The 27100-nt window shown below is 45.0% G+C and overlaps 1 protein-coding gene, 1 long non-coding RNA gene and 1 other non-coding gene across 6 annotated transcripts in view; 2 read left to right on the forward strand and 1 right to left on the reverse strand.

Annotated features, from left to right (window-relative positions):
- Nucleotides 1-3618: 3618 nt before the first annotated feature.
- On the forward strand, nt 3619-9439 carry LOC111758797 (uncharacterized). 4 transcript variants are annotated; one of them, XR_011648493.1, is made up of 4 exons: nt 3636-3791; nt 4563-4738; nt 5954-6837; nt 9302-9438. It is a non-coding gene; the product is annotated as an uncharacterized lncRNA (long non-coding RNA). The 4 variants fall into 4 exon arrangements; XR_011648494.1 differs by having other exon boundaries at nt 3619-4738; nt 6030-6837; XR_011648492.1 differs by having other exon boundaries at nt 3636-4738; nt 5954-6832; nt 9302-9439.
- Nucleotides 7850-27100, reverse strand: part of FSD2 (fibronectin type III and SPRY domain containing 2) — a 46903-nt gene continuing 27652 nt past the window's right edge. The window contains exons 10-13 of the mRNA XM_012530487.4: nt 26534-26667; nt 23287-23419; nt 13453-13629; nt 7850-10390 (exon numbers count right to left, since the gene is read on the reverse strand). Of these exons, the coding sequence (XP_012385941.1) occupies nt 10138-10390; nt 13453-13629; nt 23287-23419; nt 26534-26667 (697 nt within the window). The 3' untranslated portion in view covers nt 7850-10137. The remainder of the gene's footprint in view (nt 10391-13452; nt 13630-23286; nt 23420-26533; nt 26668-27100) is intronic.
- LOC111758801 (small Cajal body-specific RNA 15) lies at nt 8334-8460 on the forward strand. Its single transcript, XR_002792955.1, has one exon. It is a non-coding gene; the product is annotated as a small Cajal body-specific RNA 15 (non-coding RNA).

Raw genomic sequence — 27100 nt, forward strand, 5'->3', positions numbered from 1 at the left:
TTTTTTTTTTTTTTATTTATTTCTCTCACCTTCCCCACCGTTGTGTGCTCTCTGTGTCCATTTGCTGTGTGTTCTGCATCTGCTTGTATTGTCAGGCGGAACTGGGAAACTGTATCTTTTTTGTTGCATCATCTTGCTGCATCAGCTCTCTGGGTGTGCAGTGCCACTCCTGGGTGGGCTGCAGTTTTTTCACATGGGGAGGTTCTCCTTGCTGGATGCACTAATTGCACATGGGGCACCCTTATGTGGGGGTGCCCCAGCATGACACAACACTCCTTGCACACAGCAACATTGCACATGGGCCAGCTTACCACTGGTGAGGAGGCCCTGGGGATCAAACCCTGGACCATATGGTAGGTGGACACTCTTATCAATTGAGCCATGTCTGCTTCCCTCCCAGTGCCTCTTAAAAACAAACAAGCCAACTAATGAGAAAACCAATTCAGGTGACCCAATGTGGCTCAGTGGTTGATAACCAGCTTCCCGCATATAAGTCCCAGGTACACCTTCCCCCACCCCCCAAAAAAAAAGAGTAGGAAGAAGAACTATTGCAAAAACTAAAATTGGATAAATTGAAGACAATAGTAAAAAGTTTAAATAAACTCCAAAGCTGTTTTTTTAAGAGATCAACAAAAAAGATAAATCCCTTGTGGGCCAGATACAGGAAAAAAAGGCAAAAATATGTAACATTAGGAATGAGAAAATAACCACATATGCGGAATATTAAAGAACATTCTATGTGTAATACATGCAACTAATCTGAAAAACCTATCGGAAATGAATAACTTTCAAGCAAAATATAAATGATCATAATTGGTCCCCAAAAAAGTAGAAAAGTTGAACAGTCCATTTATTATAGAAGAGGAGACACATGGTTTAAAGACCACGGTATATTACAGCATCATATAATACAATAGTTTCACAACTGAGTTCTCTATCCAGCCTTCAAAGAGCAGATAATTCTAAAACTACTTAAATTATTTCAGACCATAGAAAAATATTATATTCTCCCTCATATATTTTAAGGTATATAGTATGAATTAAATACCAACACCTGATTAATACACAAAAACAACTTCTATATATTAACTTCTCTCATAAGATACATTCTAATTAAGATATAAAACCCAATAGTGTATTAAAAGAATAATACTTTGATTACTTCGAGAGATCTTATCGCCATTTTAATTGACACTATGAAAACATTAATTTGGGATAAACTGCTACCTTTAAAATACTGAATTTTCCCATCTTGGAACATGAAATCTCTTAAGTCTTTAATGCCTTTCAATAATATTTCACATTTTCCTGTAAAAGTCTTGTACATATTTTATTCCATGTATCATAGATAGTTCATATTGGTACTTTTGGGTGTTTTTTTTTTCTTTGTTTTTATTAGATATATAGATATTTTTATATGTTAATATATTCAGCCACCTTGTTAAGTCATCTTATTAGTTCTAATAGTTTGTCATTTCATTCTCATTTCCTAGGAAGAAAATCACATCATTTGCAAATATTTCCATTTCTACCTTGCCTATTTCTGTCTTTTGCTTGTTTTATATTGGCTAGAAAATTTAGCACATTGTGGAATACTGGCAGTGAAAGTGGGCATTGCTTCTTCTTGGCTTTAATGGGAATGCCATTAATGCTTAACAAAGCATGGTGTTTACTGTAAATTTCTGGTAAGTGCTGTTTATCACATTGGTATTTATCTATTCCCATTTTGCTAAGAGTTGTTTCTTTTTATTCAAAGTAGATATTGATTTTTTTCAAAATTTTTGCTGTTGAGATGATCACAGTTTTAACCTCAAAACTATTAGTATAATGAATTATAGTATCAGACAATTAAATCATTTCTGGGATTAAATCCTTTATTGTTCCAGGTAAGAGCATAGGATTTGTTGTTTTATTTTAGAGCTGTGTATTAATATTTATGTGAGTTTGGTCTGTGCTTGCTTTTTTTGTGCTAGCTTTGTCAGGTTTTGGTATTTGGGGGATACTGACGTTATGAGTTGAATGGCTCACCCCTTCATGCTATAGTACAATTTCCACATGTAGGAAAGGGTTGTTTAATTTTCACAAAGGGGAAGCCAGAGCTGGCTCTGCCATTCTAGGAGGGAGGGAAAGGGGTTCTAGCAGCTTTGGTACGTCAGAAATTTGAAAAGTGGTGCAAAGATGGGGGCGGACAATGGTGAGGGTGGGGGCGGGGCCAATAGTGAAAGCTGAGCCAAATTTGAAAAGCATACCAGGAAGGAAGTGGCACGGAGCCTGCCTAGCCCACCAGAGCATAGGGATGGCAGAGCAGCGACTGAGAGTGGAACCGCAAAATTTAGACAATTCGGATAGGCTGTAACCTCTTAAGTACCCAGTCAATGGAGAACAGGGGAGGGATCTGTGTTATGTTTAGGCTATAAATGTGTTTCTTGCTGTTTGGTGTGCCAGTCATTTTATCCAGGTTGTGTGCCCATCCCTGCAAGACTGTTAATACAATTCTTTTCTCCTCCACAATCGGGTGAGCTTTTGTTCTCTTAACAGGTACAGCTTTCTCTCTAACGCATGGCAGAAAAATGGACAAGTAAAAATTGTGCAGCTTGATAGCAGCATCCCAGGCAGAAGAAACAGCATGAGCAGACAATGGGATGAAAATCCACAGGATATGCTCAATAATAAGATTTAAGGCTAAAGCTGAAATGAATAACACAAAGCAAGTTTGGCTCATTTAATATAGGCTCTCAACTCTTTGGCCCGCATTCAAGATCTTCCTGCTTTAACCTAATTTATTTTCCAGTTCAACCAGTGCTTCCTTCTCCGCTTTTTGATGTTTGTTTTGTTCAGAATTCTCTCTCTATAATGGTGTATCCAAATCCTACCCACCTTTCAAAGAATGACCCAAATGTCCGTGAAACTTTCCCAGATCTAACTGAACTACGTTTAATGCAAGTTGTACCTTGTATTACAGCTGCTTATCGTCAGATCTCGGCTTCCCTACTTCTTAAGCTCTTTGGTAGCAAGTTTCATTTCTAAGTTATTTTCGTAGCTCCAACAGTGCGATGTCCATAATAGGCGCTCAATTCCTTCAACAGTAAGCCAACTGTTGGGCTTCCAGCAGTAAATAGTCCAGAATTACCAAGCGTTTATGACCTGCTTTGAGATGAAGTACAGCCAAATTATCAATAAGTAGTAGCCATTTTTTTTTACGGCAGGATATTTGCAACAGAGGTAAAAGACAGTAAGAACTAAATACAACGAACGGTAGGTGGAGCAAAGCGAGAAACAAGGGCAGCTGGGGGAAGGGCAGACTCAGTTCCCGAGAGGACGCCTGCGGATGAGCGGAGTCCTGAGGAGAAGCGGGTCTCCACGCCGCTCTCCCACGGCTCGCTTCACGGCTCCCGGCCCCCTCCAGGTTCCCTGCAGTCGGCGACCCTGCAAGAACAAGTTCCCACCCAATCTTCTCCACAATCACTTCCGACGGGGAGCCTAACGCCCCGCAGAGCTAGCACCAACCCGCTTCACCCTATCAGACACAGGGCGCGGCGCCTCGTCGCGCCACGACACGTCACGTCGCTGCGCCGGCTGGGGCGGGACTTCCTCCTCACCCAGGAAAGCGGAAACGGTGCGCTTCAGCCGGAAGAAGAGACAAGTTGCGGCGGGGAAGCGACACCGGTGTTCAGGCAGTGTCCGTGCGGTAGACTAAGGCAGTTCTCCCGCCATCTGGCGGGTTGGGTGACAGCGGGATTCCTGCAGGCAGGCGTGTCGGCTTCTGGGGATGCCGCGGGAACAGCAGTAGGGTCAGTATATCTATCGCAGGGTCAGCGCTACCAGAGACTTGAGCCTCATTCCTTAGCCTTTGTTCTCGTCTGTAAAGCGAGCTTGGTAGTGTAGGGGGCTGTGATGGAGATAGATGTGGAAGGGAGAAATAGGCACGCATACATGGTAAATACTAAGGGAAAAAAATTCGATTTTCACATTGTTGGTGTTATCCTGTATCTAGCTCGTAAGAGATGCACCATAACTGAGGGCCTGCACAGACCCAGACGTTCAGATTCGGTGGCTCTTGCTAGAGTCAGTAGCACCTTTTGCATTAGTATGAAAACAGATGCACACAGAGTTGGTAATTTTTAAGCTTCCTAAGTCTGCCAATAAAATCATTTGGTATTAGGGGCAGAACGTTTCACCTTAAAATGAAGAGTAGTGAGAGGAGATAAACTGAAAGTCACATGGCTTGTTAGTAGGAGAGCCGAATCTAGAAGCGGGATTCCTACATATCCAGCCCATACTTCTTTCCACTACACCCTGTTGTCTTTTCGGATTGCCACACAATCCGTCTTTTTTTTTTTTCGGAGAGGTGTGTGAAGAAGGTGGTGATGTACACTTAAATACAGTATGACTCCATCAAAAGCAAAGTTAATATGCCCCAGGGGTTATTCATCTACACCTTAAATACCCTAGAGATGAAGGTCAGAAACATGTTGCTCTGTCATTTCCCATCCAGCTCTGTATACAGTGTAACAAAATGTGTAGATGGAACTTCTCATTACCTGTTTCATAACTTTACACAGAAAGGCCTTGGATTTATTAAACAAGACATGTGTTCTCCTTGAAAGACTTTTAGCCAACTACTTATTATCTGAGCTCTCATTATGAATATTTGCTGTAATAACCTGTGAAATGTTTACCCAAAACTGTCTGAATCAGAAACCAGCTAAAGGAACTCATAAATTGCCTGCATGTCCAGGTGAGATTCTGTAGAGTGTACTGTATCCAGTCCTCAACTGTCTTCTTAGATAATATTGTATCTGGTGCTTAGGCTGTTTATGTATTGTGCATTATCTCTGCCATCTTTCTCTTATTTTTAAGTGAAAATATAGGAAAGTGGACATGTCTGAAGAAATTAAGGGAGCCCAAGAGGTTGTTTTAGACTCGCAGCTGCTAAAACAAATGCATACATTGGGGTGGCTTAACAACAGGAATTTGTTGGCTCTCCATTTCAGGGGCTAAAGGGCTTACTTCCTCCCAGGGTCGGTATCCTCTGACTGGCCTGCAGTCATTGGGGTTCCTTGGCTTTTCCTTCACATGGCAGTGCCCGTAGCAGCTGCTTCTCCTTTCTCTTCTTTTTCCATTGACATCCAGCTTCTGGCTGTTCCTTGTGACTTCTCTCCCTTTGGCCTTCTCTGTAAAGCCTCCAGTAGTAGGATTAAGACCCATCCTGATTCAGTTGGACCACACCTTAACTGAAGAAACCTCATCAAAAGGTCTTATCTACAATGAGTTCACACCCACAGGAATGGATTAAGATGAGGAACTTATTTTTCTGGGCATATAACTTCCAAGCCACTACACAGTTCTAGAAAACAACCCCAAAATATTAGCAAACATTTGAAGAACTGTTACCACAAGGGAAAAAATATTACCGTTGAGGAATTCAAGTAGATGCTCATTGTTGGGGAGCCATGAATGTACTATTTAAGCAATTCTCTTAAGTTTTTGTTCCCAGGATCCCTTAATTATTGAGGACTCTAAGAGATTTTGTTCATGTCGGTTATATAAATTGATATTTATGGTGTTAGAAATTACTACTGAGAAATGTTTTAAAATGAAATTAAAACTGAAATATATAAGTACATAATCCATTATTTGTCAGAGTGATAAACATTCTCACTTGCCATATAGCTTCTGGTTAAACTCTGCTGTATGTTCATGGAATGAAAATTAAAAAGACAAATAATATCTTTGTATTACAATGGAAATAGTTCTGACGTCACTAACCCCCTGAAATGATCTCAGGGGCCCCCACAGTTTCCCCTGACCATGCTTTGTGAAGAGCTGCTCATGTAAATCTTTCAAAAAAGTTTTAGATGATACAGACAGATGATTGCTGTTGCAAGTGATTATGACATGAGCAGAATATCACCTTAAACATGCAGTAATAAGCACAGTCTTTTATTTCCAGGAGCTGTATAACTGCAGATTAAGAAAATACAAACAGATGTCCATTTTGTGTTTTCATCCTATTGCTTTATATACAGATGGAGATGATGGTTCATTCCAACTCCTCAAGAACCAAGGCCTAAAAAGAGAAGACCTCACCAATTCTTTGGAGTTGGACATGGACCTACCACAGGCAGTTTCTGTTTCACTCGCTCCCTTGGCCAGTTTACTCTTGGTCACTCATCCGCTCCCCCACCACCACCAGTGACCAGCAACATGTTACAGCCTCCTTCCCCCCTCCTTTTCTTCCAGAACTCAGACAACTAGCTAAGGGGCTAACTTCCACTCACCAGCCTCCAGGACACGTGAATCAAATTTATGATTTACAGCATTTAAAATATACGTTATGGATCTTTGGGCTCTCTTAGGAATAGCCAAAACTGTAATACATATTGTATTGAGTCTCTTGCAGTGCTTCTGGGCGTGAGGGCATTTGAACACATACATCTCCTTCCCCGCCTCCCAGATTGTTCTGCACCCCCGCACCCTTCCCGCGTTAGAAGTCGCCATGGATCACTATTACTAAGGGGACTGTGTTTAATCCCTTAGGTGTGTTGGGGCAGAAGAAAGGTTGAGAATCATTTGTCTCTATTTTTAACTACCTTCTAATACACACATTTGAAAACCGCTTTGCTTTCCACTGAAGAGGCTTTTCCTTTGATTTGGAAGACAATCTGGTGTCTCTTTGCTCTTTTCAAGTATGTTAGCTCCTAAGGCCATTCTTTGCATGTTCTCTTTCAGAACAGATTACTAAGGCACAATCCTTGCTTTTGATTGACTTAAAATCAAGTGGAGATACAAGCCAATAATGCAGTACAGCCATTCAAGTATTCTGAAAGAGGTGAGGTATGTGGCATTAAACTTGGCCTGGGGCAGGGAGGAATTAGCCAGCGCTTCCAAGAAGTGACTTTTGAGCTCTACAGGTTTTAGGTGGACAAGGAGGGGGAGGTCCACTACAGGTGCCTGGTTTATAAATTGTAGATTATACAAAAGATAGTTTCAAGTGGCTTACACCTTTCTCTGGAGTACCGATCTTGCATTTTTTTTTTTTAAGATTATTTATTTATTTCTCTCCCCTTCCCTGACCCCCCCCAGTTGTCTGCTCTCTCTGTCCATTCGGTATGTGATCTTCTGTGTCCGCCTGTATTGTCAGCAGCACCTGGAATCTGTGTCTCTTTTTGTTGCGTCATCTTGCTGCATCAGCTGTCTGTGTGTGCAGTGCCACTCCTGGGTGGGCTGCACTTTTTTTGCACGGGGCAGCATTCCTTGCAGGGTGCACTCCTTGCGCGTGGGGCTCCCCTATGCATGGGACACTACTGCGTGGCATGGCACGCCTTACACACATCAGCGCTGTGTTTGGGTCAGCTCACCACACAAAAGTCAGGAGGCCCTGGGTTTGCACCCTGGACCTCCCATGTGGTAGGAGGATGCTCTGTCAGTTGAGCCACATCCTCTTCCCTGACCTTGCATTTTGATAGTGCTGCTTGTGTTTTCCTTCTTTCTCTCTGTCCCTCTCCCCTTTAATTAGATAAGTGTTTGGGATGTGTGAAAGAAAGTGGGAGGGTAGGAATCTTTCCAGGTGGCAGAATAATAGGACGGGTTGACTGAAAGATAATATATATAGACCCAGTAAGTATATCTCTAAAAACTAACGTTCCTGCCTTGTTAAAATGCATAGCTGGAAAACTGTTGTTGGTTGGGTGATTTCCCAGTGAATAGGCCCAGTGAATGGATTGTTTCTGTCTCCAGTCCAGTCGTTTGAATTTAAGGGCAACTCTTCAACTCCTTTCAAAGAAAAGACCCCATATTTAGACTTAGGAATGAGAAATGGAGAAACAGCAAGATCAGAATCCAAGTACACACTTCAAAAACATTTTTATTGGCTCTGTCCAAGTGACTGCAGTTGTTTGAATCAGCTGCAAGCTGTTTAATTTGCACCTGGGTGTGAATAAGGTGAAAATAGAGCAGAAACACACGATTCTCTCAAAGTCTGGGAAAATTAAGAAAAGTCAGTCAGTGAGATGGGTTTTTCATTATTATTTTTTCAGGAGTTGGGGATAGCAGAAAACAAGTAGTAAAGTAATAGGACATGATGCACTTGACAAGAACCAGCCCCTACAAGAATGACTGAGGGTAGTTAGTGTGCTCAGGGGGCTTCTTTCCAAATCCCAAACTTGTGTATTTCATTTGGATTCATGAGCCATTGGCTGCAGTGAAGCAAGCAGGTATCAGGGTTCAGTTCTCTTAAAGCTTGAAGTTATGAAAGTAATAGAATTAATTACCTTTACTATCTTGACATGCTAGAGGACAGTGTTTTAAAAGCTAGACTTGGTCATGTTCTTCTGGAGACTAACAAAATGGAGTCCTTGAAGTCAAGCTGACTCTGCTTTTAGCCTCCTATATGAAAAGGTAGATAGAACAGGTCTTGTTTGCAAAATATATTCAAGACCTACTTATCTACCCACAGCAATTATACATTTTCCATTAGCCTTACTATAGAAAATAGGAATAGTAAGTTTATAGATGAGAAAGACATAGTGAACTCCTGAGAATCTTACTCTCCATTCAACAGGGAAGTGACAAGACATGATGGAAATTGTTTTGGAAAGTAGAAGAGAGGTATTTCCTGCAGTGCAGCCTTCACAGAATCCAGGAAGTTTTGTGGGCAGAGACAAACATAGGCTTATTTACAGAGTACCACAACACAGTGACTTATGCTGTAAGCAGCTCCTAGCATGTGGATCTGATTTTAACAAAATTTGGAGGGTGAGAAATTTTAAGATAAGGCCCCACTGCCCATGCATTTCCTCTGCTTTATACTGATGATGAGACACATGCTGCAGAAACATTTTATTGGATGTAAACAAGTGAGTGCATACCATCATTTGAACTAGCAGGGAATCAATTATTAAACAAATACGTTTTCAAATAAAAGACAGTTTTTTACTAGACACTAATTTTGTTTTATATCCCAAATCTCTAACCACCTTTCCAATTCCAACTAATAAGTGGGCCTAAAATTCTGAATGCTCTGACTTATTAAATCATGTTAGTTTACACCAAGATTCTGTGGTGATTTTACATATTCTTTCCCCTTTGTTAAGGTGGGGAAGATGAAGCTTATGTTAATGACCTGCTCAGGAGGTATAAAGTTAAACAGATAAAGCTAAGAAAAGAACAGGTTTTGGTATATTTTGTTTTAACTGTCCAGTATCAGGGAGCTGGGAAGAACTCTTAGTTATATCAACAACAGTTTGTGGCTCTAGTGGTCTGACTTTTAAAAGTTATTTTCTGTTTTGTTTTTTAACAGATTTATCAGCAGGTTGCAGGTAAATATGGCCTTGGAGTAATCCTGCCCCTTGCTGAAATTTAGTTTCAGCAGATTATTCATGGATTTAAAGAACTGGAATATTTTACCAAAACCAGGTTTGTTTGCTTCCATTCGGGACTTATTTTTCCTTCTTTTCGAAGATAAGAAAAATGTTTAAAATTAGGTTCTTTATGCTGTGATGTTTGAAGACAGTCATCTGCGTTATTTCAATTAAGTGGATTTTAAATGTCAAAGCCAATTTTAGGCAATTTTTTCTTGGCCAAATAAAATTATATTAAAACCATGTTGTTGTTTTCATCCATGTATTATGGAGTCAATGAGAATGACCTGTGGGCAGCTCACTTACCTCCTGTGGTTGGAGCTTTTTATGTGTATTAGTAGGAAAGACACAGACTGACAAGTAACAGTGTTTTGTGGGAGAATATATAAAGTACCCCATAAAGCCTGTTAGAACCATGAATCCAAACGTGCCTGCACTGTGGTATCCTATTTTCTACTCTGCACTTGGTATTTCAGTAGCTGAGAACATTGTTAAATATACATATCTGCGTTATTTTAATTGTTCATTTAGTCTACTTCCTTATCTTACGGTTGGGACTGGTAATTCTAACCTAAAATCACACAGTAGGCAGTACCACGGGGTTAGAATCCAGGTCCAGGGAGATGAGTGCCAGCACGCTGGTCTGCTGATCATGACATGCGCACATGTGCTAGGTGCATGGTGCTTGAATGTTAAGTCAAGCCAGCTGCGGCATGAGTGGCTGGGAGAGGAGTCTGTACAGAAGAGAGACAGAGGAAGCTGGCATTGGAACGGTCTAATAGAAAGTGACGTGCTTTGGCATTGAAATGCCATTGTGTATCTTTAGACATCCAGGCTTTTCTAGAGAAAAACACGGGTGTACAAATTGGTGAAGCTGACAACTGAATGTGTAGAGATGCTGAGAAATGTCCACATTGAAAAATGACAATTTAGAATTTTCATAGTCTAACAGAACACCAATCTTCTTTGGAGAAACGGTTACTCTTATATCTGGAGTCGTCCTGTTGTGCAGAAATTCATACTTATGCCTGCAAATTAAAAGTTGATAAAGCTTCAGAAATTCTGTAGGTAAGCTATTTATAAACATTTTCATATGGACTTTCGTCAAGTATTCCTCATTGTGTTTTCTTTTTTTAAATGACTACCAAAATAAAAGCCCATCTCCAAAACTACAAGCTCTATCTCTTTTCTAAAATTTGTCCTAGGAAATGTACTTTTAAAAACTGCTGTGGAGCAGGTATAGCTCAGTGGTTAAATGCCTGCTTCACATGTATGAGGGCCTGGGTTCAATCCCCAGTACCTCCTTAAACAAACAAACAAAAACTGTCTTAACCTAAGACACAGAATCATGAACTCATATTGTATCACAAATTGTATAGAAAGGTAGTAGTAAAAATTTGAATTTCAAGGTTCAGATGTGTAAATCCTTTGTAACAAAGACATGTGAAACTGGTAACCTCAATTTCACATCTTTCATGTGATAAAACAAGCCGTTGTCCACATGTCCTCTAAAGTAACCAGTTCCTAAACTTACAAACTGAGGGGGGGTACTCAGAACAGCAAGCCTGTCTGTTCAGTGTGGTTTAGCACCAGCACCCTTAAGCGCTCTCTCTATCCTGTGTGCTGTGAAAAATGGCTGAAACCAAAACCAGCCACAAGAATTTCCTAACACTTACCTACAGACTTTTTGAGGAGCCCTGTGAGCAGCATGCTGGTCCTCGCTCCAACATGAATACGTGAAACACATCTAAATGCCTCGGAGCAAACCAGCCTGTCTCTCCCAGTTCAGTTTATCTTCCCCTTAGCTTTTCTTTTTTTTTTTTTAAATATTAATTTTTTATTTATTTCTCTCCCCTTCCCCCCACCCAGTTGTCTGCTCTCTGTGTCCATTCACTGTGTGTTCATCTGTGTCCACTTGTATTCTTGTCAGCAGCACCAGCAATCTGTGTCTCTCTTTGTTGCATCATCTTGCTGTGTCTACTCTCCGTATGTGCGGCACCACCCTGGGCAGGCTGCACTTATGTTGTGCTGGGTAGCTCTTCTTACGGGGTGCACTCCTTGCGTGGGGGACACCCCTACATAGGGGACACCCCTGTGTGGCACGGCACTCCTTGCGTGCATCAGCACTGCGCATGGGCCAGCTCATCACATGGGTCAGGAGGCCCTGGGTTTGAACCCTGGATCTCCCATGTGGTCCATTGAGCCAAATCTGCTTCCCCTAAGCTTTTCTAAACTGAGCAGCCACCAGAAGCAAAATGCTTCCCTCTGTCTTCCCTTCCACCACCACTGAGACTGAGATGATGAACCAGAAAGCATGAGTTGGCCAAGATGCCTGCCCTTACCCTTGGCTCCTAAGATACACACTCGCGTTCTCACGCCTTTCTGAGAGAGGGCTGCGAGGAGCCTCTGCTCCCGTGCTGTTCTGCCTGTTCTAGCCTGTGTCTTGGCCATTCCTTCTTCATTCTTCTCAAGTTTCCACCACTTCTAGTCTACTGTCTTCTATCCCCTCCCCCCAACTTCACACAGACTCCTATTCTCTCCTTTATGCTCCCTCAGTTTTTCTCTGCCTCTTGTTCACAGCTTTCCAGAGAAGACGCTTTTTGATCTTTAGTTTTTATTTCAGGGGGAATCCCCAAATAAAGAATATAAAGTATATGGTTCAGGACATAGTAATTTTTTTTTAAAGGAGGTACCGTACATACATCCAAAGCTGACACTGAGCTACACCCACTCCGCCATAGTAATTTTTCTATCCTCCAAAACGGGGTGGTGTGTGTGTGGGAACCTGCAGTTTAGTGGAGTCAATTATAGCCTAAATATTTTTTGGGGTGGGGGGGAGGAGTTGGTCTTCCCACTTATGCTTGGACATGAAAAATAATGTTTTAAACAGCCATGATGGAGGATCCTGGGCCCAGTGCATTGGATGAAATAGTAATAGGATTCAGCAAGCTGGCAGAGGACTTGGCCCAGTGATTAGGGTGTCCGTCTACCACATGGGAGGTCCGCAGTTCAAGCCCCAGGCCTCCTTGACCGTGTGGAGCTGGCCCAAGCGCAGTGCTGATGCGCGCAAGGAGTGCCCTGCCACTCGGGTGTCCCCGCATAGGGGAGCCCCACACACAAGGAGTGCGCCCCATAAGGAGAGCCGCCCAGTGTGAAAGAAAGTGCAGCCTGCCCAGGAATGGTGCTGCACACAGGGAGAGCTGACACAGCAAGATGATGCAACAAAAAGAAACAGATTCCCGTGCCACTGACAACAACAGAAGCGGACAAAGAAGAAGATGCAGCAAATAGAGAACAGACAACCAGTGGGGGCGGGGAGAGAAATAAATAAATCTTTAAAAAAAAAAAAAAGGATTCAGCAAGCCAATGATGATCCATACTCCATAGTACAAAGAGAACTGGAAAAGTGGTGTTTTTGTTTGTTTTTGTGATTTTTGAGGAAAAGGAAGATTGCAACCATGGTCTTCCTAATCTGAAAATGCTCTCCATTGCCCTGGGCATCATGGAATGTTCTCAGTTTTATGGAACTGTTCCAGAGCTGATTCCCCATGTAGCAGCAAAGGTAAATAAAAACTGTAAGCATTAAGCCTCTTGCCCACATTTACTTAAAAAGATGGAACTGGGGCTTCAATCAAATTTTGTGCATTTAATAACACTGATGCTAAGCATAAATGAAAATCAGTCACTTTGTGGTTAAAAATGCTCTTTGGAGCCTGGGTTTGAATCCAAGCTCTGAATCCCATGCTGGTTGGATTATCTAACTGCTGTGTGGGACAATTTTCTTTATTTAAAGTGGGATGGTACAATTTTAAGAAGTAAATGAGATAATGCAGGTAAAAGTGTAGAACAGTGCTTGGCACACAATAAGCTCTCTATGGTTTTTAGCTATTCTGATCCCAAAGAGAAAGTGCCTAAAGCTACTCCTTCTCGGCTCATCTGGACTTCAAGGAAAGTGCCTGGAAACAAGTCCTGAGATATCTTAGAATGTTTTATAAAATATAATGTAGACCTTAGTTATCACTAATGAATGCCTTCTGCTCTAATCTTTCAAAAGTAATTTTTAATCTTGGGCATCCAGATTTTACTTTACCTTGATGATGCAAATGTGTGTCGCATGCACCAGGAGAGGCAGTTTGCTCCCAGGTCCTCTTGTTTAGGGACTTCTTCAAAGGCCACACCAACCGTGTAGTCCAAATGCTCGTCCACCTCAACCTCCCAGTAATGGCGTCCTCGGACTGGAATTAGATTTCCCATGACAGCGACACACCTGGTTTTAGAAAGTGGAAGCTGGTGAGACTTGGGGTGACCTGGCAGCGCATGTGAGTGATGCCAGTTGGTGGTCTCCAAATGTGGAGGCAGATGCTTCTGAACACTGTTTGCGGGTAAAGCAGCAAATTCTTAGCTCCCAAAGCAAGCCTGATCGATGCTGAAGATCACAAAGGGATAGAACACCACTTGCAAGGGGAGAGGAAGAGACGTCAAACCAATAGAAAAGCTTTGCTGGCTTTTAAAAATGACCGGGGCTTTTATTGTAACAAAAATAAAGGTTTGGCTCACTTGTTTGTAAAAAAGAAAGGGGTTGAAAAGTCACAGAATGCAGCACAGTCAAGAGAACTGTAGGCTTGAAGTTCATAAGCTGGTCAGCACTTGCTTATGGTACCAGACAGTGTGGAGGGTCATGGAGGTAACACTGATACTAGGATGACGCCAGGAAAAAGGCAAGAATTCAGATCCCAGGAAGAGCAAAATAGCTAATTCCTCACTCACAAATCTAAATCTAACTTCACAGTTCTACTGGCAGCAATTACACTTACAAAGGTCAGAGTTCTGTTTTGCTGCAACAATAAAGCACTCTACCAAGAAAGATTTTCACTGGAAATCAGATCACATCAGTTTGACCAAAGTGAATGTTCTACCTCCTTCAGGAGCCTCTGACATTAGACAGACTTTGTCACCCCCAAAAGCCCTAGGAAGATTTGTTCAGCTCTCATTTAATAGCACTCTCCTCTCAACTCCCCCTCCACCCCCCCAAGTTCTGAATGCCACTGTAAAGCTTTTATGAAGAAAGTCTCTTCCATGCCCTCCCAAAATTGGCCCATAGTCCCTGGACGGTATTAAGCCTCAGTAACACCCCTGATTATGGGACAAGTTGAGATCGGGTCTTCGAGGGCCTGGGACAATCCCCTGAGCAATGAAGCCTCCCCCTCCCTGGCCCAACCAAGGAGGCTTCACATGACTCACTGCCGCCAGGGTTGAGGGACATGTCTCAGAGCTATTCACTTCCGTGATCACCATAAGGACAGTTACCAAGTTCAAGAAATGGAATATTGATACAATGCTTACAATCTATATCCCAATATTTTAAAATATGTCCCAATAATGTCCCTTTGAGCCTTTCCTCCTCCCTTGCTAGATCCCATCCAGGATCATGTATTGCATTTAATGTCCGTGTCTCTTTAGTAGCTCTTTTTATTATTATTGTGGGAACATATATACAACATAAACTTTCCATCTCAGCTCCTCTCTAGCATACCATTCAATGGGATTAATCACATTCACAATATTACAGTACCCCATCACCGAATTTACTGAAACTCCTCCCCAAACAGAAACCCCACACCTGTTAGGCATTAGCTCCCTTCCCCCTGCCCCTGGCAACCTGTACTCTAATTTCTATCTCTATGACTTGCATATTCTCCAATATTTTCTTTGTAGTTACTGTGGGACTTAAATTTACATCATAAATCTATAATGCTTGTTTGCTTTGATATAAACCTAACCTCGATAATATACACAAACTCCATCCTCCTACCTTTATGTAGTTCTTGTCACAAATTACGTGTTTATACACCAAAATGATGATACATCATATCATCATATTTTATGCATTTGGCCTTTAGATCCTGTAGGAAGAAGTGGAATTACAAACCAAAAATACAATAGTACTTGTATTTATATTTACCTGTCATTACCCTCATTGGAGATCTTCATTTCTTACTGTAGCTTCAATCTACTGTCTATTTTCTTTCCTTTCAACCTGCAGAAAACTCTCTTTACCATCTCATATAGGGCCAGTCTAGTAATGAGGAACTCCGTCCGCTTTTGTTTATCTGCAAATGTCTTACTTTCTTCCTCATTTTTGAAAGGTTTTGCGGGATATAGAATATCTTGGTTGGCAATTTTTCGTTTTCAGCACTTTAAATGTATCATTCGCCTGCCTTCTTGCCTCCAGGGTTTCCAGTGAGAAATCAGCATTTATTCTTTTTTTTTTCTTTAAAGATTTATTTTTATTTATTTAATTCCCCTCCCCTCCCCCGGTTGTCTGTTTTCTGTGTCTTTTTGCTGCGTCTTGTTTCTTTGTCCGCTTCTGTTGTCGTCAGCGGCACGGGAAGTGTGGGCGGCGCCATTCCTGGGCAGGCTGCACTTTCTTTCGCGCTGGGCGGCTCTCCTTATGGGTGCACTCCTTGCGCGTGGGGCTCCCCTACGCGGGGGACACCCCTGCGTGGCAGGGCACTCCTTGCGCGCATCAGCACTGCGCATGGCCAGCTCCACACGGGGCAAGGAGGCCCGGGGTTTGAACCGCGGACCTCCCATGTGGTAGGCGGACGCCCTAACCACTGGCCCAAAGTCCGTTTCCCTCAGCATTTATTCTTATTGAGGCTCCCTTGTATGTGACATGGTGCTCCTCTCTTGCAGCTTTCAGAATTCTTCAGCATTCAACAGTTTGATTAGAACATAGTGCTATGAGGGTCTATTTGGGTTTACACCTGTTTGGAGTTTGGTGAGCTTCTAGGATGTGTATATTCATATCTTTTGGGACATCTTCAGGTATTATTTCTTTAAATATTCTCTCTGCTCCTTTCTCTCTCCTCCTTCCCGGACTCCTACAATGCATATTGATATCCTTGATGGTGTCCCACAGTTTCTTCAAACTTTGTCCACTCTTCTTTATTCTTTCTTCCTTCTCTCCTCAAACTGAATGATTTCGTTTTATCTTCAGGTTTACCAATTCTTCTGTCAGCTCCAATCTGCTGTTGAAATCCTCTAGGGAATTTTTAATTTCTGTTACTGTGGTTTTCAGCTCTGTTTAGTTCCTTTTCATTATTTCTAGCTCCCTATTGATATTCTGTGTTCGTCTATAATTTTCCTGATATCCTTTAATTCTTTGACCATGTTTTCCTTTAGCTCTTTGAACATACTTAAAACGAATTTTTAAAAGTTTTTGGTATGTCCCAGTTCTGGTCATCCTAATTGATGGTCTAGTGCTTTAATTTTCTCCTTTGCTGGCCACCACTTCCTGTTTCTTTGTATGTTTGTGACTTTTTGTTGAAACCTGGGCATTTTGATGTTTTAATGTGTTAGCACTAGAATTTAGACTCAGAGGTATCTGTTCCTTATGCTTGTATCTAGCTAGAGTTATGACAGAAGCTAACAAAAAAAGGGAGTTAAAAAGAAAACACCTTTCCCAGCGTTGCAGATTGACCTGTGCTCTCCTTCAGGGCTTATCCATAAAGAGTTTGGAAAGTAGCTCCAGACCAAAGCGTAGGGACCTCCCTGATGCTTTCTGTGCACGCATCTTGTCTCAGCCATGAGCATGTGGCCCCAGGAATTTCTCCCCATTTATACAGGTATACAAGCCCCCTCTTCCCTAGGAAACAGTTCCCTCATGGTCCCAAGTACTGCCCTGCGCATCCTACAGGCAGCAATCCCTTGCCTGCTTTCCCACAGAATTGTGAAGTAGAGGGAGGGCCCAGCCAGGGTGCCCTGAGAGCCTACTACTTTTTTAAAAATATACGTGTTAATTATTTTTTTAAAGATACTTAATTACATAAGTGCTACATAAGAAATACAGGGGAGTCCCATATACCCCGCTCTCTACCCCTCCCACATTAACAACATCCTCCATTAGTGTGTAACATTCATTGCAATTGATGAACACATTTTGGAGCACTGCCACTAACCATGGACCACAGTTTACCTTGTAGTTTACACTCTCTCCCACACAATCTTGTAGTTATGGCCATATAATGGCCTGTATCTGTCACTGTAGTGTCATTCAGACAATTCCCAAATCCCAAAAATGCCCCCGTATTACACCTGTGATTCCCTCTCCCCTCAGAACTTCTAGGGGCCACAGCCTCCATATCAATATAAGTTCTTCCATTGCTAGACTCACAATAAGTCTATAGTAGAATACCAGTGAGTCCACTCTAGTCCATCATTCACTCCCCAATCCTGAGGATTCTGGGATGGTATTGCCCACTTCACCTCTAATGGAGAGGGGCTGTGATCCCGTTGAGCAGATGGATGGAACTCTCTTGCTTGCAGAGATGGACTCTCTCTGCTCCTTGGGATGGGCGTTGTCCATTGTCAGCTCCTTGTTAGTTGTTCTGGGTGAGTCACTGAACTGGAGAGCAGGTGTTGCGATTCAGGGCCTGACTGGCACATGGACAGCCCAAAGCCTTTTTCTTGATTTGGTGCTCACCCTCTACTGCAGATTCCTTCATCTGTTTTCTGGAGTTTTGGGAAAGCTGTTCCTGCCATTTCTTGCTTGTGTTCAAAGCGTCTGTGAGGGAAATGCAGTCCTGAAGAGTCTCCTCCCCCATCTTGGGGGGGGGGTGGTGCTCTGTGTTTTTCGTCTTACAGTAAAGGGGAGGCCACAAAGTGCAATGGGACAGAGAGAAGAGCGCTGGTGTCAGGGAGACCAGGTGAGTATGAACCCCCACTCAGGAGCTACATATAACCTTTTCCCCCTCGGTGTCCTCACCTACGCATGAGACCATCTACGCATCAAGCCCTAGGCCCGTACCTCCCTTCTAACGTTCCAAATTCAGAATGTCCCAAACTGAAATAATCACATTTCCACCCCTTCCACCTACCAAAGTTTGTATTTCAAGCGGGGGTGGGGGATCCATGCTCTCCCTTATGGTTTTTGTTTTGTTTTCTTTCATTTTTTCCTCATGTTTTCTTCATTATAGTTAATAGGCTCATTATCCACCCAATAACCCAAGGCACAAAACAGAGAGAGGAAGAACATAGTGCTTAGTAGCTTATCTTCTAATTTAATTCCAGCTCTAACCCTTAATAGCTGTGTGCCCTTGAACAAGCTACTTAACCTCTCTGTACCTCAGTTTTCTCATCTGTCAAATGGGGCAGATAATAGTATCAACCTCAAAGGCTTGTGGCAAGGATTTTATGAGCTAGTCTATGAAAAGCACTCAGGGCCACTTGGTAAATACTCTGTAAATATAGCAATGATAAGTAGTCCCTGACTCATCCCTCTCCCTTTTGCCCCATCACCAACCGGCCACTTAGACTTGTTTTTATATCCTGAGTATCTCTTAAACTCACTGGCTGCTCTTAGCCACACTCCTGCTGATTCAGTTACAGCCTCTGTAGCTGCCTCTCCGGTCTACCTGCTTCCCCTCTACCCCTCCCTCCCCAGGTCACCCTGACCAAGCACTGTGACCTTTCTGAAATGAAAATCTGATCATGTCATTCCCCTGCTCCAATCTGCCAATAATTCCCACCACATAAGAACAAAATCCAAACTTGTGAGCAATGGGCCGTATCTCTCTTTCTTGCCTCATCTTCCACCTCCTCCTATACAGATCCATACCACAGATGCACTAAGCTAACGGTGGTTCTGCAGACATAGCTCTCCGGTTTCCTTCCTTTGCACATGCTGTTCCTTATCTGCCCTTATCTGTCTTACTAGCCTGGAGAACTCTCCTACAAGCCTTCCTCCTTGGACTCCTACAATATTTATCCATATCTTTTCTATTTGTCTTTTTTTCCCTCCCCCTCTCCCTCCCCTGCCCTGCTGTTTTTTGCTGTGTCCATTCACTGTGTGATCTTCTGTATCTCTTTTTTTCCTTTTCTTCTTGCCTTTCTCCTCTAGGATCCACCAGGATTTGATCCTGGGGACCTCTGATATGGAAAGAGGTTCCCTGTCAGCTGTGCTACCTCAGTTCCTGGTTTCTGTTTCACATTGCTTTGACTCGCCCCTTCGTCTCTCTTTTGTTGCATCATCATCTTGCTGCGTAACTCACTCGTGCAGGCCCTGGCTTGCTGCGCAGGCACTCGGCTCACCACGCAGGCACTCACGCTGGCACTGTGCTCGCCTTCAGAGCATGCTTTTTTTTTTTTTTTTTTTTTTTTACCAGGAGGCCCCAGGGATCAAACCTGGGTCCTCCCATATGGTAGGTGGAGACCCTATCACTTGAGCCACATCTGCTTCTATTTGTCTATTATATGTTTCTCCCCACTGGACTACCTGAGCCGCAGTTGTGTGGGACTATATCTCTCGTCTCCCTGTACCCAGCACAAGACATATGGACAAGAGGATATTAAAACGGGGCTCTAGCTCAGCTTGGCTGGACCCCAAAAGTCTAGAACAAAACAATGGGTGATTAGTACTCTCTTGTATTTCATGGTAAGACACTAGGTCACCTGTGCAGGACTTGCAAAGGAGGTGGGTGGCCAAAAACTGGCTTTGCAACTTTTTTTTAAATTCCCCTCCCCCCCAGCTCGCAGCTTGCTTGTGGTCTGCTCTGTGTCCATCGCTGTGTGTTCTTCTGTGTGTCTGTACTTATCTTTATTTCTCTCCCCCCTTGTGGCTAGTTTGTTGTCTGCTCTCTGTGTCCATTCACTGTGTGCTCTTCTGTGTTCTTACTTGTCTTCCTTTTTGTTGTGTCACCTTGCTGAGTCTGCTCTCCGCAGCACCTGCAGGCCGGATGGCTCTCTGCTGTGTGCGTATGAGCTTGCCTTCCACAAGGAGGCTCCGGGACAGGGACCCAGGGCCTCCCATATAGTAGATGGGAGCCCAACTGATTGAGCCACAGCCGCTTCCGCTTTGCAACTTTTTTTATTTTTAACCATTTTAAACATTTTATTGATATGTTGGGGAAAATTCCTTTTTAAAATTTTTTTAATTTTTATTTTTTTTATGGTTTGATTAATTTTTTTTCCTTATTTTCTTTTAATTTTACATCCAAAAAATATGAGGTCCTCATATACCCCCATCCCACCCACCCCAGCCCTCCCAAATCAACAACCTCTTTCATCATCGCGGCACATCCACTGCACCTGGCGAATACATTCTGGAGCACCGCTGCACCACATGGACAGTGGTCTACATTGTAGTCCACACTCTCCCCCAGTCCACCCAGTGGGCCACAGCAGGACACACAATGTCCAGCATCTGTCCCTGCAGCACCACCCAGGACAACTCCAAATCCTGAAAATGCCCCCACACCAAATCTCCCCCCCCATTTACCCCCTATCAGCCACCATGGCCACCCTCTCCACATCACTACCACAACCTCTTCCCTTACTAATCACAATAGCTCCCCAGCAGAACACCAGTAAGTCCACTCTAATCCATACTCTATTCCTCCATCCTGTGGACCCTGGGACGGTTATGTCCAGTCCCCCTCCACATCAAGAGGGGGCTTAGATTCCACATGATGGACGCAATTGTCCTGCTTGGCTTGCAGCTGTAGGCACTCTTGGCTTCCTGGTGTGGTGGTTGACCCTGTTCACCTCCCTGTTAGCTGGCCAGGGTAAGGCCAAGAAACCAGAGGGTAGGAGCTGCAGGTCTGCTGAGGCTCAGGGCCTGGCTGTCACATGGGCAGTCCGGAGATTCAGGTCTCCTGTGTATACACCAACCCATTTGCAACACTAAAGACTAGACTGTGTCTGCCCAGACAGCTTTCTTCTAATTCACTCAAAGGCAGAGTGAGGGAGCAGGGCCTGGTCAAAGGTGTGTGTCTGCAGAGGGAGGACCAGGTGCGGATGGAGCCCTCAGAGGAATGGGGCCCCAGGGTGGTTTTGAGGAGATCCTTCCAAGAGTGCTTCCTGTGAGAGTCGGGAGACCTCGGCAGAAAGGGCGCGAGTGGTAGTACTGAATGGAGAGTGATGGGCTGGGAGGGCCCCCGGATGGGGGGAGTTGCCCTCTTAGCTGCAGTCAGAAGGCCCTAGCAGAACTGCTGAGGAGCCCACCAAAGTGCTCGTGACAGAGTCAGCATCACACCTCTGCACTGGTGCCAGTCAGGGAGGACCATCAGTGCCTCTCATCACCACCACCCCCTGCCGCCAGCAGGCAAAGCGGGGGAGAAAGTTGTTTTCTACTATGCCACCACATTCCCCTAACACATATAGTAGTTTTTTTGTTTTTTTAAAGGTTTTTAAATTTATTTCTCTCTCCCCACCCCTCATTGATGCACTTGCTGTGTCTGTCTTCTTTTGTTTCTTTAGGAGGCATCGGGAACTGAACCTGGGACCTCCGATGTGGGCAGGAGGAGCCTAATCACTTAAGCCACCTTCCCTCCCTGCTTTGTTGTGTCTCTTGCTTTGTTTTTCCTTGTGTTGCATCAGCTCACTGCACCTGCCAGTCGTGCCAGCTTGCTGTCCTCCTCGTCCTCTTTAAGAGGCACCAGGAACCTCTGTTCCCTGCTTTGTTATGTCTCTCATTATGTTTTCCTTCTTGTGTCTCTTGCTGTGTCAGCTTGCGACACCTGCTCATCGCACTGGCTCACTTTTTTTGGAAGCACCGGGATCCGAACCACAGACCTCCCATGTGGTCAGCGGAAGCCACATCTGCTTCCCCAAATAGCAGATATTTTAACACATGTAGTAAAAAGGCCAGTTGGAAACCAAGGTCCAAAGAAGAGCCAGGTGAGGCTCCAGGCAGTTTCCCATGAGTGACCATGACCCAGGCAAGGAGGCTGGATGCAATTTTATGTCAGTGACTTCTGGGAGAACCCCTTTTCTTCCTCAGAAGATCCTCGTGGCTCTGTAGTCAATCTACTCAGGACTCTTTTTGCCCTGGCTATCAGGAAGCTGAGAGCCAAGTTTAATGCTCAATCTTAGGAATTGCATTAGCCCTGGAGTTAACTGTGATGGTTAATTCTGTGTGTCAACTTGGCTAGGTTATGGTGCCCAGTCGTTGGGTGAAGCACTGGCCTCGATGCTGCACTGAAGACAGGTGCTCTGTAGATGTATGAGGACCCACAGGCAGGGGACTTTAAGTGAAGGCGATCACCCTCCATAATGTGGGTGGACCTCAGCCAAGAAGCCGAAGGCTTTAAGACCTTAAGAACAGATGGTTCCAGAAAGAACAAATTCTGCCTCCAGACTACACCTTCTACTGCTAAGTTTCTGGCCTGCCGCCTCCTCCTAAGAAATTCGAACTTAAGATTGCAACATCATTCTTAATCAGAATTTCCAGCCTCCAGCCTGCACTTTGGAATTGGGACTTGCTAGCCCCACAACTGCGTGAGCCAACTCCTTAAAATAACAACCCCCTCCCCACTGCCTTGGTCTTGTTTCTCTGGAGAACCCTGACTGACACACTGACATATCTGGGGTTTTTTCCTCCCATGCTTTGATTTATCTATTGCAGTATTTTTTATTTACCTCTTACTTTAAGTCTCTTATAAGCCTCTGGAAAGAAGGTAGTTAAACATAAATCATTTCTTGAGTACCAAGCCCTAGAACTAGCTGGAGAGCCAGACGGACAGCAAGTATGTCTGCTGGGCCATGCTCCCCTATGCCTTTCCCATTTTTGGGAAAGACTCAAAAACTGGCCCCTTTTCATCTTTTTTCATCAGTTTTGTTCTAAGGCATCACGCTGAGGAGGACGCACACAGGGCCGGGTATTAGAGGCCTGGTCCAAGTCTCTCTGCTCCCCGGCCCTGGGTCCTCAGCCTCTCGCTCCACGCCCGTCAGACCCCTCGAGCTCCGGCTCCTGGCCTGCCCCCCTGAGGCAGCACAGGGCCCGGCCGCCCGCACCCGCCCAGCCTCCTCCAGCAGGCCCTAGCGCTCACTCACTTCTAGGCTCTTTTCCCGTTCAAGCCTGCTTTGACCATCTGATTTCACCCGAGGAGGCCCCCAGTACGTTGCGTGGCAGCTGCTGACGCACCTGGTGAAGCAGGCGCTGCTGGGCGGCGGCTCCCTTGCTGGGGCTCTCCCTTCACTTCGCACCACTGTGAACCCGTCTTCAGAAATGGTCAGCCAGGGGTGGCACGTGTCCTTGCTGAGGTGGAAGTAGCTGCCTGTGAGGGGAGGAAACACAGCAGAGTCCCGGGGCAGTCACTCCAGGCCTTCCCCACAGTGGAACTGCCTGCAGCGGAGGGTTTCCCGCAGTGCCAGCCTCTCCTTTCGTGTGATCCACAGAGGCCTGGACATAGCCTGAAACAGTCCTATCAACAGTGACCGCAGAGACTGCCAACACGTGTCTAGCCGCGATCATCTGCCTGGTACTGTGCTGAGCAGTTTGCAAGTTTTAAAACGTCCTAGTCTCACATTCACCCTTAGAAACAGATATCATTTCCACTTTGTAGGTGAGGAAACCAAAACACAGGGTGGTTACCTTACTTCGCTGACAAATGGTAGAACTCAAGTTTGAACTTCAAATCCCTTGGATTCCAGAGCCTGTGCTTTTAACTGCTAGGCTATAAATGCCTCCACGTGGACAAAAATGTCTAACCTACCTGCCAAGGGAAAGGGGAAATAGAAATGGAAGGAGTTCTATTCAATCTGACAGACATTAGTGAAATTCCTCATTCAACTGTCACTTACAGGAGAGAAGGAAGGAAAGCACAGCCGTCCCCCAGTCCCGGCTAAAACAGAGCTCATCAAAAGGTGGTGCAGCGTAAATGGCAAAGAAGATATTACATCAACTCTAAGGGACAACAATAGGGAGATAAAAGGGGCTGTAACAGTTTGATATAGTTATGAATTCCAAAAATAGATATTGGATTATGTTTGCAATCTGGTCTGTATCTCGGCATGATTGAGTTACAACTGGGGCTTTGATTGGGCCATGTCAGTAGGGCATTGAGTCCCTGCCCCTGGTGGGTGGGGCCTCACAGATAAAAGGCATGGCAAAGAACAGAGTTGAGGGCTTTTGATGTTGGAGTTTGATGCTGAAGCCTTAAGCTGGAGCCCTGGGAAGTCAGCACCCAGAGGAAAGAGAAGCCAGCCCCAGGAAGAAGCAAACCCTCGGAAGAGAGGAACGCTGAACCCAGAGAGAAGTAAGACCCTGAAAGGGAGGAACCCAGGAAGCCTGAACCCTGGCAGACATCAGCAGCCACCTTGCTCCAACACGTGAGAAGAAGACACTGGTGAGGGAAGTAACTTATCCTTTATGGACTAGTATCTGTAAACTTCTACCCCAAATACATACCCTTCATTATAACCAAACAATTTCTGGTATTTGGTATCAGCACTCCTTTGGCTGACCAATACAGGGGGTATGGGATTTTTCCTTTGGAGTAATGAAAATGTTCTAAAACTGACTGAGGTGATGACAGCACAACTCTGTGATAAAAATGAGGGCCACTGAGTGTGCACTTTGAATGGACTGTATAAAGCATGGGCTGTATAACACAGAGAATCCAGTGGTGGAAGATGGGCTGTGGTTAACAGAACAAACATGAGGATGTTCTCTTGTGAACTACAATAAGTATACAATGCTAATTCAGGGTGTTAATCATTGGGTGGCTTGGGAGGAAAATATACCAAATGTAAAACAGGGCTATAGTCAGCAGTAATGCTTTGATGATGCTCTTCCGTAATTGGTAAAAAATGTTTCACAACAATGCAAGGTGGTGGTGAGGTGATGGATGGGAGTCCTGTATGATGATATGCATGTTTGTTTTATAAGTTCACAACTTTTACTATACATTTACTTGTTATGTTATACCTCAATAAACCTTTTTTAAATGAAAGAAAAAACTGATGCAACATAGATCTAAAAAGTTATTTAGCTAAAAAAATCGTTATTTAGGATTATAGTAACTCTTTCTCCATTATTATGTCTTAGCCAAGCTCTTGTTTTTTTCTTAAGTTCTGTATAGGATCTAATTCACATTACTAGCTCTCAACTATTTTCACGACAATGCTGCCGGGAATTTGATTTGCTCCCTGAGCTGACTGGCGGGGGGAGCAGTCCCCACGTTGCAGCCGACACTTGTGGCCCTTACTGCCCGCTCTCTAAACCCAGACAAGAACCGTTTTTGAATAGTTGATGTTTTTGCTGGTTCATGTCCGTTTAAGTTTTTTTTCCATTAATACACTCTTAGTAATTACTTGGACACAATGAATTAGCATCAGCTGGCTGTACTGTTTTCACTGAAGCCATCACAATTTGACATTTCAAAACACCAAGCCAGCACAGGAAAGACAGGCGCAGCCTCCAAAGGAAGACTCCAGCACAATGAGAGAAAACCTTGGGTCCTAACCAGTGCTAATTCCTGCGGCTCTGGAGCCTTCAGTGGTCATTTAACTGGTTTCCCCTTCTGAAAAGGGGGGACTAATGAGGCACCTCCTCTGCTGGCACTGGAAATGAGGACCAAACGACATAGGGCCCCTCCGCGGAAGAGCCTGGCCGGGGGAATGCCATCCCCGGACCCTGGGCCCAGGCTCCCTGCTCCTGCTTCTTACTCGCCTGTCACCCAGTCACCCTGAGCTGGACCTGCTCTGTGAAGCACCCAGCTGCAGTGTGCCTGGGAAGTCTCAGAGCTCAGAGGCACAGCAGGGTCGGGAGAGCTGCAGATAGGGAAAGTTTCTGGCACTGTCTGCCAATTCCAGACTTGGGCATGAGACACGACTGTTCTGTGACATGACGATGGTAAGAAAGAAGAGGGGAGAAGCTGGACTGGGGACTGGACACCCGGTAGGGCCAGGCAGGGCTGGGAGGAGGAGAGACACCCAGACCTCAGCTGGGACTGTGGGTGGGGAGAAGAGTGGGCTGCCAGTAGGGACAAAGAGGAGAGCCGAGGCTAAGGGCTCTTCCTGGGAATTTCACGAAGACCCCATCCCAGGGGCGGCGTTCAGCCTGTGAAAGCTATGAGGTGTCTGGGCCACCCAGGTCCAGCTGACAAGCCATGAGTTCCCCTGAGGGTTGTGGAGAAAAGTCCAGCAGCCTGGGAGCCTTGTGTTCTAATACCTGCCCAGCCACCAAATTGCTCAGTGACTCAGCCTTCCGTCTCCCCACCTGTAAGATGGGACCGCAGGGCTTGGCTCAGCTCAAGCCCCTTCCAGCCCTGACCCACTCGTGTGCCTATCTAAGCACAGTCACTGGTTTCCAGTGAAGCCAGCGCAGCACTGGGGCTGCCACAGAGCGGCCATGGCGGGTCGGGGCGAGCGCGGCCTGGGACACAGACCTGTGGTGTGGACGGTAGCGGGCCCGCTCCTGGCGCTCGGGCCGCCCACGTTGAGGGCCCTCACGTAGATGGTGTAGCTCCGCCGGGGCTGCAGCTGCATCAGGCACTCGCAGGTCGGGATGCCCACGACAGACCTGGGCGAGGAAGCAGGGCCGCGGTCAGCACGGGCATCCCTTCAAGGCAGGGGCTGGCCATCGCTCTCCCGCTCCTGCCTTCCCACCCACGGCGGCACAACCAGAGTGTGCAGCTCGGGGTCCCGGCCCCGTTTTCTCACTTAGCTTTACTGCCGGAGTCTGTGGCTAACTCCCCTTCTGAGCCCGCCTCGTGGCTCCCCAGCGCCGAGTGCAGCATCCGGCCAGTGTCCAGAGCCGCACGCGGGCCGCAGGAGCCAGTGCGGTGGGACGGTGAGCTCTGCAGGTGGGGCCCTGACAGGCCTTGGCCGTCGTCACCTGGGAGGGCCCTGCTCAGAGGAGGAAGGCTCCCTGGCCCGTCCTGCAGAAGCCCACTGCTGTGGACCGCTGTGAGGATGGCAGCCTCCTAGAAATACTGCCAGTTATTCCAATTGTC

The sequence above is a fragment of the Dasypus novemcinctus genome, chromosome 3 (genome assembly GCF_030445035.2).
Source record: "Dasypus novemcinctus isolate mDasNov1 chromosome 3, mDasNov1.1.hap2, whole genome shotgun sequence".
Taxonomy (NCBI): Eukaryota; Metazoa; Chordata; class Mammalia; order Cingulata; family Dasypodidae; genus Dasypus; species Dasypus novemcinctus.